The sequence below is a fragment of the Thamnophis sirtalis genome, unplaced genomic scaffold (assembly GCF_051295495.1).
Source record: "Thamnophis sirtalis isolate CommonGarterSnake01/CBP01778 unplaced genomic scaffold, rThaSir2_p1.2 scaffold_2, whole genome shotgun sequence".
NCBI classification, from domain to species: domain Eukaryota; kingdom Metazoa; phylum Chordata; class Lepidosauria; order Squamata; family Natricidae; genus Thamnophis; species Thamnophis sirtalis.
Genome location: NW_028261382.1, coordinates 23751792 through 23764605, shown reverse-complemented (window position 1 = coordinate 23764605; position 12814 = coordinate 23751792). Strand labels below are relative to the sequence as shown.

General features: G+C 45.5%; 1 protein-coding gene across 1 annotated transcript in view; it reads left to right on the top strand.

The window, feature by feature from the left end:
• The window catches only part of IQGAP1 (IQ motif containing GTPase activating protein 1), a 122427-nt gene that overhangs the window by 93220 nt on the left and 16393 nt on the right, over positions 1-12814 (top strand). The window contains exons 32-36 of the mRNA XM_087704445.1: positions 8138-8273; positions 10732-10819; positions 11001-11213; positions 11837-12003; positions 12647-12769. Of these exons, the coding sequence (XP_087560571.1) occupies positions 8138-8273; positions 10732-10819; positions 11001-11213; positions 11837-12003; positions 12647-12769 (727 nt within the window). The remainder of the gene's footprint in view (positions 1-8137; positions 8274-10731; positions 10820-11000; positions 11214-11836; positions 12004-12646; positions 12770-12814) is intronic.

The following is a 12814-nucleotide window of genomic DNA, read 5'->3' as shown; positions in this document are numbered from 1 at the left end:
GGAAAGCCTCCTGAAGGCTCCAGAGGACAAAAAACGCCCCTATCCATTCCCGAACTTCCTGTTTGCCCGTATGGCTGGTTTATCGCGCTCTTCAAGCTTCCCTGAAGCCTCCAGAGTACAAAAAATGGCTTCAAAAGAAGGCCTAAGTCAGCTGGCCAGCGCTCGCATGTGTGCTGGAGCTGACAGGGCAATGCCTCGCATGCCCTGACAAATGGCTCTGCGTGCCATAGGTTTGCCATCACAGTCCTAGGTTCTTTGGAGGACATAGATGCCTATGGAGGGCAACACCAACTAAAGAATAGGCAGTTGTGATTTTTCATTGTTGGGTATTTAATAATAATGATAATGTAAACTTCCATAATTATTAAATTTTCTGAATGTTGAAAATAGCAGCCATAAATAAGTTAAAACAATAATGCTGACATAATTTCAACACAGTGGTTAACACAAATCAATAAGAATTTTTTAAAAATACCTACCATATTTTTCAGGATATAAGATGCACATTTTTCCCTCCAAAAAGAGGGTGAAAATCTAGGTGCGTCTTATACACTGGATACAGCATTTTTGGTGTCCCGAAACTCCAATGCCTCGGACAAGCCCCTGTACAATGTCGCTCCTGACCTCGCTAAAGCTTTAGAGGTACCTTCTATTGATTTACCTATTATTGCCCTTTCCTCTCCCAACGCAGCCTCAGCAGCTCTGGAGGAAGCTCTGCGACCTGAAGACAAGAGAATAAAACAAACTCTAGTCAAGGGCCACCAGGCCTCAGCTTGGGCTGTTAGAGCGGGCACATCCGCTTCCTTCTTTAGCCGCTCCGCTCTTCTGTGGCTAAGACAACTTCAAGCTCGCCTTCCAGCCAGGGACTCTAGGGCTCGCAGAGACATTAACAAGATCAAGACGGCTCTAGAATGCACTGCAGATGCCTCCTTGGACGCGGCCTGGTTTGCGTCCAAAGCCATTGCATCTTCCATATCCACCCGCCGGCTTCTCTGACTAAAACATTGGCAGGCTGAAGTGCGGGCCAAGTGGAGACTTGCCTCCTCTCCCTACTCTTCATCCCTTCTCTTTGGTCCTCCATTAGAACCCCTTCGAGTAGAGTCCAAGGATAAGAGGAAGGTTCTGCAACCAGCCACTAAAAAACAAGAAGGTCGGAACCATTCTTTTTGCCACAGGCAGCCCTTTGTAACCAGGACGGGAGTGCCTCCACCTCCCGTCCACAGCGACAGGCCCCTCCCAGACAGGCCCCCTCCTTTCCCTATAGATCAGGCAGGAACAACCAGAGATTCCAGCCCAGAAAGCCTTTCAAGGACAATTCCAACCGCTCCTTTAAGAGGCAGAAGTGACTGCCTGGAGAATCTCCCAATAGTGGGGCATCTGTTGGCCTTCGTGGATCGTTGGGACGACATCACCAACGACGCGTGGGTCAAGTCCACAATCAGATTCGGTCTTCTCCTGGACTTGCGCTCCAGTCCTCAGAACCACTTTGTCACGTGCCCAATCTCCAGGGACCCTCAAAAAAGGCTCCTGGTAGAGCTGGCCGTCCAACATCTGCTCCAGATTCGGGCCATTCAACCTGTACTTCCAGGTCAGGAGGGACGAGGGTTTTATTCTCGTCTTTTTATCGTGCCAAAGTCTTCGGGGGGCTGGAGGGCAATTCTTGATCTAAAATTTTTAAATCAGTTCATCAGATACAGGAGATTCAAGATGCACTCTCCTATCAATTCTGGAGAGTGTTCACAGACACCCATCTCCTCACATCAGTGGACCTTACGGAGGCTTACCTCCACGTGCCCATCCACAAACAGCACAGGAGGTTTCTCCGCTTTGTCCATGCGGGCCTCCATTACCAATATCGGGCCCTCCCCTTCGGGTTGTCCTCAGCCCCAAGGGTTTTCACGAAACTTCTGTCTGTCGTAGCCGCACATCTGCGGGCCAGGCGCATCCGGATTTTCTGCTACCTGGACGACATCCTTCTGTTGTCCAGGTCTCACACACCCAGGCCCTCAGGGGTCTCCAGGACACCCTTCAGGTTTTAGAGGATGTGGGGTTCTCCATCAATCAGGAGAAGAGTCACTTCATCCCCACCCCTCGCCTGGTGCACCTGGGAGCCCTCATAGATTAATCCCAGGGCAAAGTCTTCCTGTCCCAGGACCGCCAGAACAGTCTCAGGGAGTTAGCCAAGGAGGTACGAAGGAGGCAGCGGGTCCCTCTTCTTCAGCTATCTCAGCTGCTGGGGAAGATGGTCTCCTGCTTCTCCATCATTCCTTGGGCACGGCTCCATAGGTTTCTTCTGCCATTCCAGAAGTCCAACAGCAGCTGTTCCTCAGTGAAGGTCTCCCTGTCCCCAGAAGTATTGTTATCCCTGAACTGGTGGATCTCCCCGGCCATTGCTCAGGGCTCTCTTTTCAGGGACCCTCCATGTCTTGTAGTAACAACAGACGCGAGCCTCACGGGCTGGGGTGCTTACTTGGAGGAATAAGTAGCACAGGGGCTTTGGTCCGATTCAGACCTATCACACAGTATGAATTGGCTAGAGTTGAGGGCCATCCATCTAGCTCTCCTTCGCTTCCAGCATTTTCTCCAGAACTCACATGTGTTGATCAGGACGGACAACACCACGGCCAAGGCGCATGTCAACCGCCAGGGGGGGACGAGAGCTGTCTCTCTCATGGAATCTGCCTTTCAACTAGGAACTTGGGTGGAGGCCAACCTTCTCTCCCTACGCGCCGAGCACATCTCTGGGTCGGACAACACTGCAGCAGACTGGCTGAGCCGCACAATGATCGACCCAGCAGAGTGGAGCTTGAATTGATGCATTTTTCATCAGCTGTCGGCCAGGTACGGAACTCCAGTCTTGGACCTCTTCGCAACATCTGCCAACAACCAGCTGCCCAGGTACCTGTCTTGTTACACAACACCAGGCGCGGAAGGGACGGATGCTCTCAGGTGCAGGTGGCCTCGCGGTCTCCTGTACGCCTTCCCTCCCTTCCCCCTGTTACAGAGGGTGATTCAGAAAATGCTGGAGGAAGAGGCCGAGCTCATCCTGGTTGCCCCCAATTGGCCGCGCCGACCATGGTATGCGGACCTGATCAATCTTTCAGTGGAACCTCAATGGCTCTTGCCAATGATTCCGTCCCTCCTCCATCAGGGCTCCATACACCACCCAGATCTACACTGGCTACGCCTAACCGCTTGGAGGCTGAACGGGCGGTCCTGAGGGCAGATAACCTCTCCGAGACTGTAATCCATATCATTCAAGCCTCACGCCACCCAGCTACCAATAGGCTATACGAATCTACATGGCAGGCTTTCGTCTCATGGTGTCTGGGGCAAGGGGAGGACCCATTGAAAGCTGCAGTACCCCAGCTTCTTGACTTCTTGCATCAGGGTCTTGGTAGGGGACTTTCTCCAAATACCTTGCGGAGGCAGGTGTCAGCTCTCTCCTCGGTTCTTTCTCTCCACCGAGATGAAGCCCTCTCCTTGCACCCTCACGTCCACAAGTTCCTCAAAGGGGCATCCAATATCTGTCCTGTCATGCACCGATTCCCCTCCTGGGAAGGTCCTCGACTTCCTTACAGAACCGCCCTTTGAACCCCTCAGGGTGGCAACTCTGCACCACCTCACTCTCAAGACTGCCTTTCTGGTGACCATAACATCGGCACGGAGGGTGTCAGAGTTGGCAGCCCTTTCCATCCGGGCCGACCTGCGTGAAGAGCCAAGGTGGCGCAGTGGTTAAATGCAGCACTGCAGGCTACTGCTAGATCAGCAGGTCAGCGGTTCAAATCTCACCGGCTCAGGGTTGACTCAGCCTTCCATCCTTCCGAGGTGGGTAAAATGAGGACCCAGATTGTTGGGGGCAATATGCTGACTCTCTGTAAACCGCTTAGAGAGGCCTGAAAGGCCTATGAAGCGGTATATAAGTCTACTGCTATTGCTATTGCTATTGTTTTCCACCCAGACCGTGTGGTGCTTCGCATCGACCCCACCTTTGTCCCGAAGGTGAATTCAGCGTTCCATCGTTCCCTGGATCTCACCCTTCCAAACTTCTGTCCGTCTCCTTCTCACAGTTTGGAGTGCAAATGGCACAAGCTAGACGTCAGGCATGCTCTAAAAACATACATCGCCAACACAGCAGCCTTCAGACGCAGTGAAGCCCTCTTTGTCTCTTTTCACCCGACCAATAAGGACCTAAAAGCCTCTCCCTCCATGATCGGACGTTGGATCAGATCTGCCATTGCTCAATCTTACATCTCACATCATCTCCCTCCACCACCCAACATTATGGCTCATTCCACGCGCAGCGCAGGAACTTCAGCAGCATGGGCGCGGCAGGCCTCTGTGGAGGAGATCTGTAAGGCAGCGACCTGGGCTTCCCCTAATTCCTTTATAAGGCATTACAAAGTTGATCGGTATGCATCTGCGGAGGCGGCTTTCGGACGGCATGTGCTCCAGCAGGTCCTTCTGTCCTCTTGCTCCTAGGCCAGTCTCCTCCCTCCTGGGGACACGCCAGCTTTGGTACGTCCCATGCATGACCCCTGTCTCCACCAACTTAGGGGAATGGGGCATTGGTTCTTACCTGATATGCCCCTTCTCTGGGCAGGTGGAGACAGCGGTCATCCCCACCCTTGGGATTCTGGCCTACCTCGCAGGGGTGTTCCATGAGCATGTTGTATTGCATCTGGGGAGAAAGCTATTGTTCACGCACAGCGGTCTACTAATCTCCTTCATCAAGAAAAGCGGGGAGCATGCTCCTCAGGCGATGACATCACTTTGGTAGACTCAGTTCTATTGGTTACTGACTGAGTTAACCCATGCATGACCGCTGTCTCCACCTGCCCAGAGAAGGGGCGTATCAGGTAAGAACCAACGCCCCATTTTTTACTGAGCTCTGGTGGCTCAGTAGTTAAAGTGCAGTATTGCATTGCGCAGTTCGGGACGGGGAAGGCTCTTTTTGCCCTCCATCACGCGGATCCATCGTGCGCCAAAAGCAGGGGGCGTGCATGCACATGGGGTCATGCGCATAGCATGGGTGTGGGCATGCTCGTGCACGACCCCCCCCCCCTGCGCTCTCCCCGCTTCTGGCATGTGATGGAGAAAAGATTAGCCATCTCTGATCTAACTTTATTTTCAATTCCTTTTTCTTCCATGTTATCTTCCTGTTCTTCATTTGCCCCCTCTTCTCCTATTTCCCGGTCTGCATGCTCCATCTGGTTTTATTACTTTTTTTTACCAATTAAAGTTTCACAGGCATTTTTTAGCATCTCAAGTAATTCATCACATATCCAAAGCTCCATAATGCAAGTTTAACTAATTTAACATTTTTTTTACAATTTTGAGTTATATCACATTTAATTAAAGTTTAAAGTCCACGAAATTCTTTTTTTCTTTTTATTTCCAAGTTCTAATGTCCAATTCCAGTATTAGTCTAGTCCAATCCAAGTTGAAATTTATTTTCTTCCACAGCTGTAGACAGTCCAAAGTATCTTTTCCTGTAGCCAAGGTCATATTCCGCAGCTGCACTCTCACTTTCTTCTTCCACTAGGTGTTGTAGTATTCTCTTCTCACCAGTAAATGGTGCTCTCCAATCCGCAATACACTCCAACAGCTGATTGTCAAAAGCTGTCAAAAATCACTTTAAATCCATAAAAAAGAGAAAAGGAATCCCGTCCCCCTCCAGGTTCTTTCTTTTTATTATTTTTAGTATCTTCAACTCCAAATGTAAAAACAAGAGTCTTCTAAGACTTTAGTACTTAAACCTCCATTGTTTCCTTTTTTCTCCACAAACTTCCCCAAATGCCAATTAGCTGCTAATTCTGCTCCGGGATCCTTTTTAAGATCAAATTCAAAGTTTTCTTTTACCTGTGAGCTGGCCAATCACTCACCTGGTTCCAACACTCTGTTCCAGCACTGCCCCTGCACAAAAAGCTTAGTCTGGTTGCCCCAGCTTTATAGCAAACTCCCTCCTGGTGGCAACGGAAGAACGGCCCCTTCAATGCCAGCAGCTGAACAATTTAGAAATTTAGGATAGCCAATCATTCCAATTACAAAAGAAGTTCACAATTTTTGCTCAAGCAGGAGCCAAAAAACACGGTCTGCTTGGACCAAAGACTGAAGGAAACTAGGAAGCCAAGGGAAGGAGGAGGTATGGCGAAAAAAATTCCCTCAGTCTCTGGACCAATCAGGCTGTGTTGATATCCCACCCATAACCCCTCCCACATCACACACTGGAAAAACACCCCCACAGCATATGCTTCCACCATTATGCTGCACTGTTGAGATGATATTGGACAGGTGATGAGTGGTGCCTGGTTTCCTCCAGATGTAACACTTAGAATTGATTCCGTTTGGCACTGAGAAGAGGCTTCCATCTAGCCACTCAGTGCGGCAGAAATGTTATTTTAGCCTTCCTCAGATTTGTGCCTTGTGTCTTGAGCTCTGCAGGCAGTTCTTTGATCTCATGGCTTTTCCTGTGTTACATATGCATTGTCAGCTGTGAGACTTTCTATAGAGAAGTGTGTGCCTTTCCAAATCACATCCAATTTAACTTACCATAGGTTGACTCCAGTTAAAGTGTAGAAACATATCAGCAACAATCAAGAGAAATGGGAGGTACTTGAATTAAATTTCAAGTGATGTTGCAAAGAGTCTAAATACTTAGGCCAATGTGATATTTCACTTATTTCTTTTTAATAAATTTACAGACATTTCTAAAATTCTGTTTTCCCTTTGTCATTATGGGGTACTGAGTATAGATTAATGAGAAAAAAAATGAATTTCAACCTGTAGAATCAGGCTACAGCATAACAAAATTGACAAACGTGAAGGAGGTCTGAATATTTTCTGAATGCAGTATAAATACTTTTTATATTCTTTTTTTAAAATGTTTTTTATTGAAATTTTTTACTTGAATAAAAGGAAAAGAAGAAATATATAAAAGAAAAATGGCAGGAAACAATACAGTTGAAAAAGAAAGGAGAAAAAAATAATTAAAGAAATTACTTCCAACCTTTACAGCAATTATAATAAAAAATATTATCCCTCCTCAAACATAACAATCCTTTTGTTTCCTTATTTAACATCTAAAACGATTGTTTTAGTTCTTTCCGTTTTCTGCAAAAAGGCCATATAAGATTCAGTCTTTTGCAAAAATACTTATTTTATCTTCCTTTATGGGTATTTCAATATATTTCTACTTTATATACATATAATAGCATTGCTGGCCAACAAAATATTATCACTTTCTATGAATTTATGCATTATAAATAAATACATTCTTCTGGAGTGCTTTAACAATCTTCCCTTCCTTCCTTTAACTTTCATCCCCTTTACTAATAACCTTTTTTTTTCCATTTGTAATGCATACAGGGGGAGTAAAAGATAAAACAGGCTTCTTTTTTTTCCCCGTAACACATTCATCTCTTCTAGCACTATGGTTTTTCCAGCACCCCTGTGGTCATATGTGGGAGATTTTTCAGTGCTCCCCGCCAGTGTCCCCAAAGCAATGTCCATGGGAAAGCTGGCAGGAGTCATGTCTGCTCCTCTTGGTTTTTTGGTTGCACATGGTTGTTCTGTTTATTTGTTTATGTGGCGTTATTATTGTCATTTATTTTGTGTGTGTTGTGGTGTTGTATATACTGTATATGTATCAGGGGTGGGTTGCTACTGGCATTACTGCCGGTTCAGCGTGCAAAATGTTTTGCTCTTATTTCCTCTTATTTTTTCACTTCAGATATTGAATGAATTCTGGACAGTTATGACTGAAAATAAAAGTCTAAATGGTGTTTGCTCTCTCTGGAGGTTAGGCCCCTGGTGGCTTGTCCTTTAGAAAACTGCTGGATTTTTTTATTTAGATTTTGATATCAGGCCTATTATTTGATGTTTTTGAAAACTTTTTTTGTTCTTATAACTGCATAGATGCAATGTTTCTAATGTACTATAATGGATTTTAAACAATATTTATTTCTTCACTGGACTGTTACAAAGCTTCCTCAACATGGGAGGGCTTCGCTATTTGCTTTATGGGGAATTGCTTTAAATATAGCTGTATTATTGCCGTCTTAAAGATGCCTTTTATATGCTGCTGTTTCACCAGTAGAGGATTGTACAGAAAGGAGACCCGCTCTTTCTCTTGCAGGAGAAGGATGTGGCAACGTGAATGATCCCAGTAAAGAGATGCTTGCCAAAACCGAGGTTTCTCTCACTTTGACAAACAAGTTTGATGTTCCTGGTGATGAGAATGCCGAGATGGATGCAAAGACGATCCTGCTGAAGTAAGTGAAGGCGAGGAAGGGGCTGCCCTGGAGCAGGCCTGCCAAATCTGTAGTGAGGGTCTGCTGCCTTTCAGCACTGGCTGTCTTCCCTGCACAGAGACAGAGAAACCACCCAGCTGTTCTGCCTTAGGAACAGAGCCAACCGGCTGAGTTGGGCCATTCCATCTGTCTCCGACCTAGGAAATGAAAGGCAGGGGCCAAAATCTTGACCCTTCCTTGACAAGGAAACTGTAGAGGCAAGGCTGGGCAGTCAGCAAGGATCAACACTCACTTGAGGGCTAGGGTGGGGTGAAGATGGGGACCAGGGGAAAAGAAAACAAAAGCCCCCCATCAGTAATAACTCTCAACTATTTATTTCCTACTCAATCAACTAGGGTTTTACAGGGTGAAAAACACGATAGACATAATTAAAAACTCAAAGTCCAAACAAATAGAGTTCAAATTAAATTTAGAAGAGGCACCAGGACCAGCTGGGGCCGAATGCCTGCAGGAATACTACAGATTCAACTGCCCTCCAAAATACAAGGAGGGACAGATCCTTGCTTGGGGGGATTTCACCGAGTAGGAGCCCCCCTGGAAAGAGATGTTCTCTTCCTGAAGCCCCATGAGCTTCACATTACGGGGAAACCCTTTATGGGTGTTGGTATCCGCTAAGGCAGATTCTGTCTTGGCAGGCATTGCCTGATACAGTATAATTGGCAACGTGCAGCAAAGGACTTTAAAAATAATGGTTTATACTTTGAATTGGACCCCCAAATCAGCCAGAAGCCAGTGAAATAACTTCAGTATAGATGTCATTCTACTCTGGGTGGAGGTCACCCCCTCCCCCAGGAAAATGACCACACCACATGTTGAATCAGCTTCCCATATAGTGCATTATTGTAGTCTGTGTGGTGATCAGGGTGTAAATCGCTGTTGTTGGGCATCCTAGTTGTGATAATTGTAATGGTCTCTGGGAGTGTCCCTGGCAGAGAGGAGGAAGAGCCACAGGCTAGGCAACCATTGGGCAAAATGTATCTCACCATACAGAAGGAAAAGGGCCCGGGAAGCATATCAGGAGGGACCTTCCTTGTTTTTTGGAAAGTAACAATAGGGAAGAAATGGTTTCAGACTTGCAAAATTCTGTTACTTACAATTAAGGTAGTGTTAGTAATGCTTTGTGTTTCTTGTCTGGATTACCTTGAAGGACCGACTTAGTTGCATAATTGGTATAGCAGTGGAAACTAAGGTATGCCTTCCAGTTGCTGCTAGCCCTAGATCATGCATCAACTACCTTCAATGAATTTCCTGGTATTTACTGGAAACAAGCAGCTAATTATTGCCAGTGTTTAATTGGAGCATGTGTAATCCTGTCCGAATCTTGGATTCTCCAGGCACCAGTTGCCATTGCCATCTCAGCTTGGGTGTCCTTGGCTTATGGCTGACAGTTCACCCAAACCAGCAGACAACCTGTCTCAGTAGCTGGTTAGATTAGAACATTAAATAACATCTACGTAGACTATTGAGCCTTGGGGAACTGCATGATGAAGCTGTTGTGCCTTACCACAAAGAAGCATTAATGGATCCTAGATCCAACTGCATATACCTTGACTGGCCATGCAGAGGAGTCAGAAGGGGCATGTGAAACTTGCAGAGGACTTTGTCCATTTCCTCAGACACTACAGGCCCAAAAGAACCCTATTTAATTTCACAAGATATTGCCCCATTCAGTCCTGTAGACCAGTGTACTCAACCTTTCTGGCTCCATGGATTGGCAGCAGTGGAGGCAGTCGGGGAGGGGAGAGTTTCTCATGCGCAACCTAACTCCCATGCATGCACAAATGAAGATTTGTGTGCCCCCTGTCGCTTTTGCAGTCCAGTTCCCAACAGTACCAGTCCACAGCCCTGGGGTTGGGGACCCCTCCTTAGACTGTCCAATTGGCATCAAAGCTACCTTATCCATTAAGAAACTCACAAGTCCATCCAGCTTGCCTATTGGAGCTGTGGTTTGCCTGTGTTCTCCAGAAGGGTTCAAGTTATTCAACATAAGTAAGTCTGCCAGTTGAGACTCCACGGATGCAATAATTATGTAGAGGATTGTTCCTTAGCTACTCTTGCACAGTGTAGGCTTCAGCATGAGCTGTTAGCAGTGTTTGAAATGAATGACTTTGGGTTTAAAGCCAGGATCCTTCCAGCTGTCTTTCAGTCTCTTTCCCTCAGTCCTTAGGAAACCAAGGACAACCAAGCAAAGAGAGGCCACACTGTGGCATTGGTATCCCGAAAGTAGCTCCATGAGCCAGACCCCATTTTTGCCAGAAGGTTGTGGAAAACCTCAAACAACCCCTGGACATGATCCTGATCCATTAGGTGCCTGGGTAGGCCAAAATCTGTGTCTGCTTCTGACACAGACACCTTGACATCTCCCTGGCAGGATGGACATAAATAATTTATCATGCTTTTGATTATTTTTATTTCCTAGCACCAAACGTTTAATTGTGGATGTGATCCGTTTCCAGCCAGGAGAAACATTAACAGAGATCCTTGAAATTCCAGCTGCTGCTGAGCAGGTATGAAAGATACTTTACTCTACATGGCTCTGTAGCTACATCTCATAAGGTAAGGGAATTGTTGTGCCAGTTCTGAAGGGGTGGCTCATGGCAGGCCAAGGGCACGATGAGAAATTGTTTAGATTGGCATTTTTACTTGGTCAGATTGTGGTTTCCAAATGACATGTTGATCCTTTTCTAGGAAGTTGAACACCAAAGGGCCATGCAGAGACGGGCTATTCGAGATGCTAAAACCCCTGACAAAATGAAGAAGTCAAAAGCTGTTAAGGAGGACAATAACTTGAGTCTTCAAGAGAAGAAGGACAAAATTCAATCAGGGCTGAAGAAGCTGACCGAACTGGGCATGGCAAACCCAAAGAATAGATACCAGGATTTGATCAATGATATTGCAAAGGTAGTTTTTGTGGGAAGCTGGAGAAGTGCCAGGAGGAATAACCTCAGCCACTCATGGTTGCTCAAACAGACATCTGGAGAAAAGGGAAAATGTCTGTTGTGTGGCCCAGAAGGGCTGTGTGTACTCATCCCAAAGGAATCTGGTCCACCAAGATCAGATAATGGCCAGGGTTGCTTTTTTTTTCAATTTGTTTTTATTTTTAAACATAAAAAAACAACATAAAAAAATTCTCATACATTACATACAGCATGTCGTTTGGTTACAAGTGTTTTTGCATCCATATTCTCAATTACATTTACAATCACAAATTTTTCATCTAATATAACTAGATACCTCACTTTCATTGTGCAACGTATATTCAATTACAATTAGTATTTTTGTTTCAATAAACCTAATTCACTTACATTCTTGATTGTCTGTTTAATAACAATATACCTTTATATAATCACATATCCCGATATGAAAAAGATTTATCAACCATTTATATTTGTATATCACTGTTTTCAATTATGTATAATCCCACCAATCAACTATCGAGTATAATTGCCTGTTTTTATTGTGGCATCTCAACACCAGATCCTCAAGTCAAAGCCTGGTTTTCATATATTCCTCTCCTGATTTAGGATATCCGGAATCAACGTCGCTATCGCCAGAGGAGAAAAGCGGAACTGGTGAAGCTTCAACAGACCTACAGTGCCCTGAATTCCAAGGCTACTTTCTATGAAGAGCAAGTGGATTACTATAAGAGCTACATCAAAACGTGTTTGGATAATTTGGCCAGCAAGGGCAAGTGAGTGCCATCTCTCAAGATTTTACAATTTAATTTTTGTCACAGAAATTTTTGAAAAGGGACTGAGAGTAGTTGTGATAGAAAATATTTACATAATATATATGTTTTGGGGAGGAGAAGCAGAATCCTTCTTTTTTCAGGAATGTCAATAATCTTTGGGCCATGTGTTAACGTTCCAACTGACAAACTCAACCAAAAGCAAGAATGACTGAGACGATCCAATCTTTTAATGCAAAACTTTAATTACATCATATTGGCAAAGATGAGGACAAAACCAGATCTGACTATTTCCCACCCAAATCCTCATAGTTAAAGTTTTCCCTCCCCACTATTAGGCCAAGTCACATTGTCCAATGGAGACTTTTAGTGTTGTGAGAAAGTCTTGTTCAGTTCTGGTAACCACCTGCCGAAATGTCTTGGTTCCCCTTGGCATCCTGATGTCTGGAGCTTCGTTCTATTTCCCCCTTCCCTCCCCCCCCTCCCCCCCAATAGTTTGTTGGCAAGATGAGAAGTGAAAATAGTTGCAACAGCAAAAACGCAGTTTGAAGCTTGACAGGTCCATTTCAGCTCAGAGCAAATCAGTAAATGTGTCACAGATATCGCTGCACTTCCCTCAACCCGATTCTGATGTTTCTTATTTTAGGGTCTCAAAAAAGCCAAGGGAGATGAAAGGAAAAAAGAGCAAGAAGATTTTTCTGAAATACACAGCAGCCCGACTCCATGAAAAGGGAGTTTTGCTAGAGATTGAAGACCTGCAAGCCAGCCAGTGAGTATTTCTATACCAAAAAAGCCATATGGGAATAATTAAATC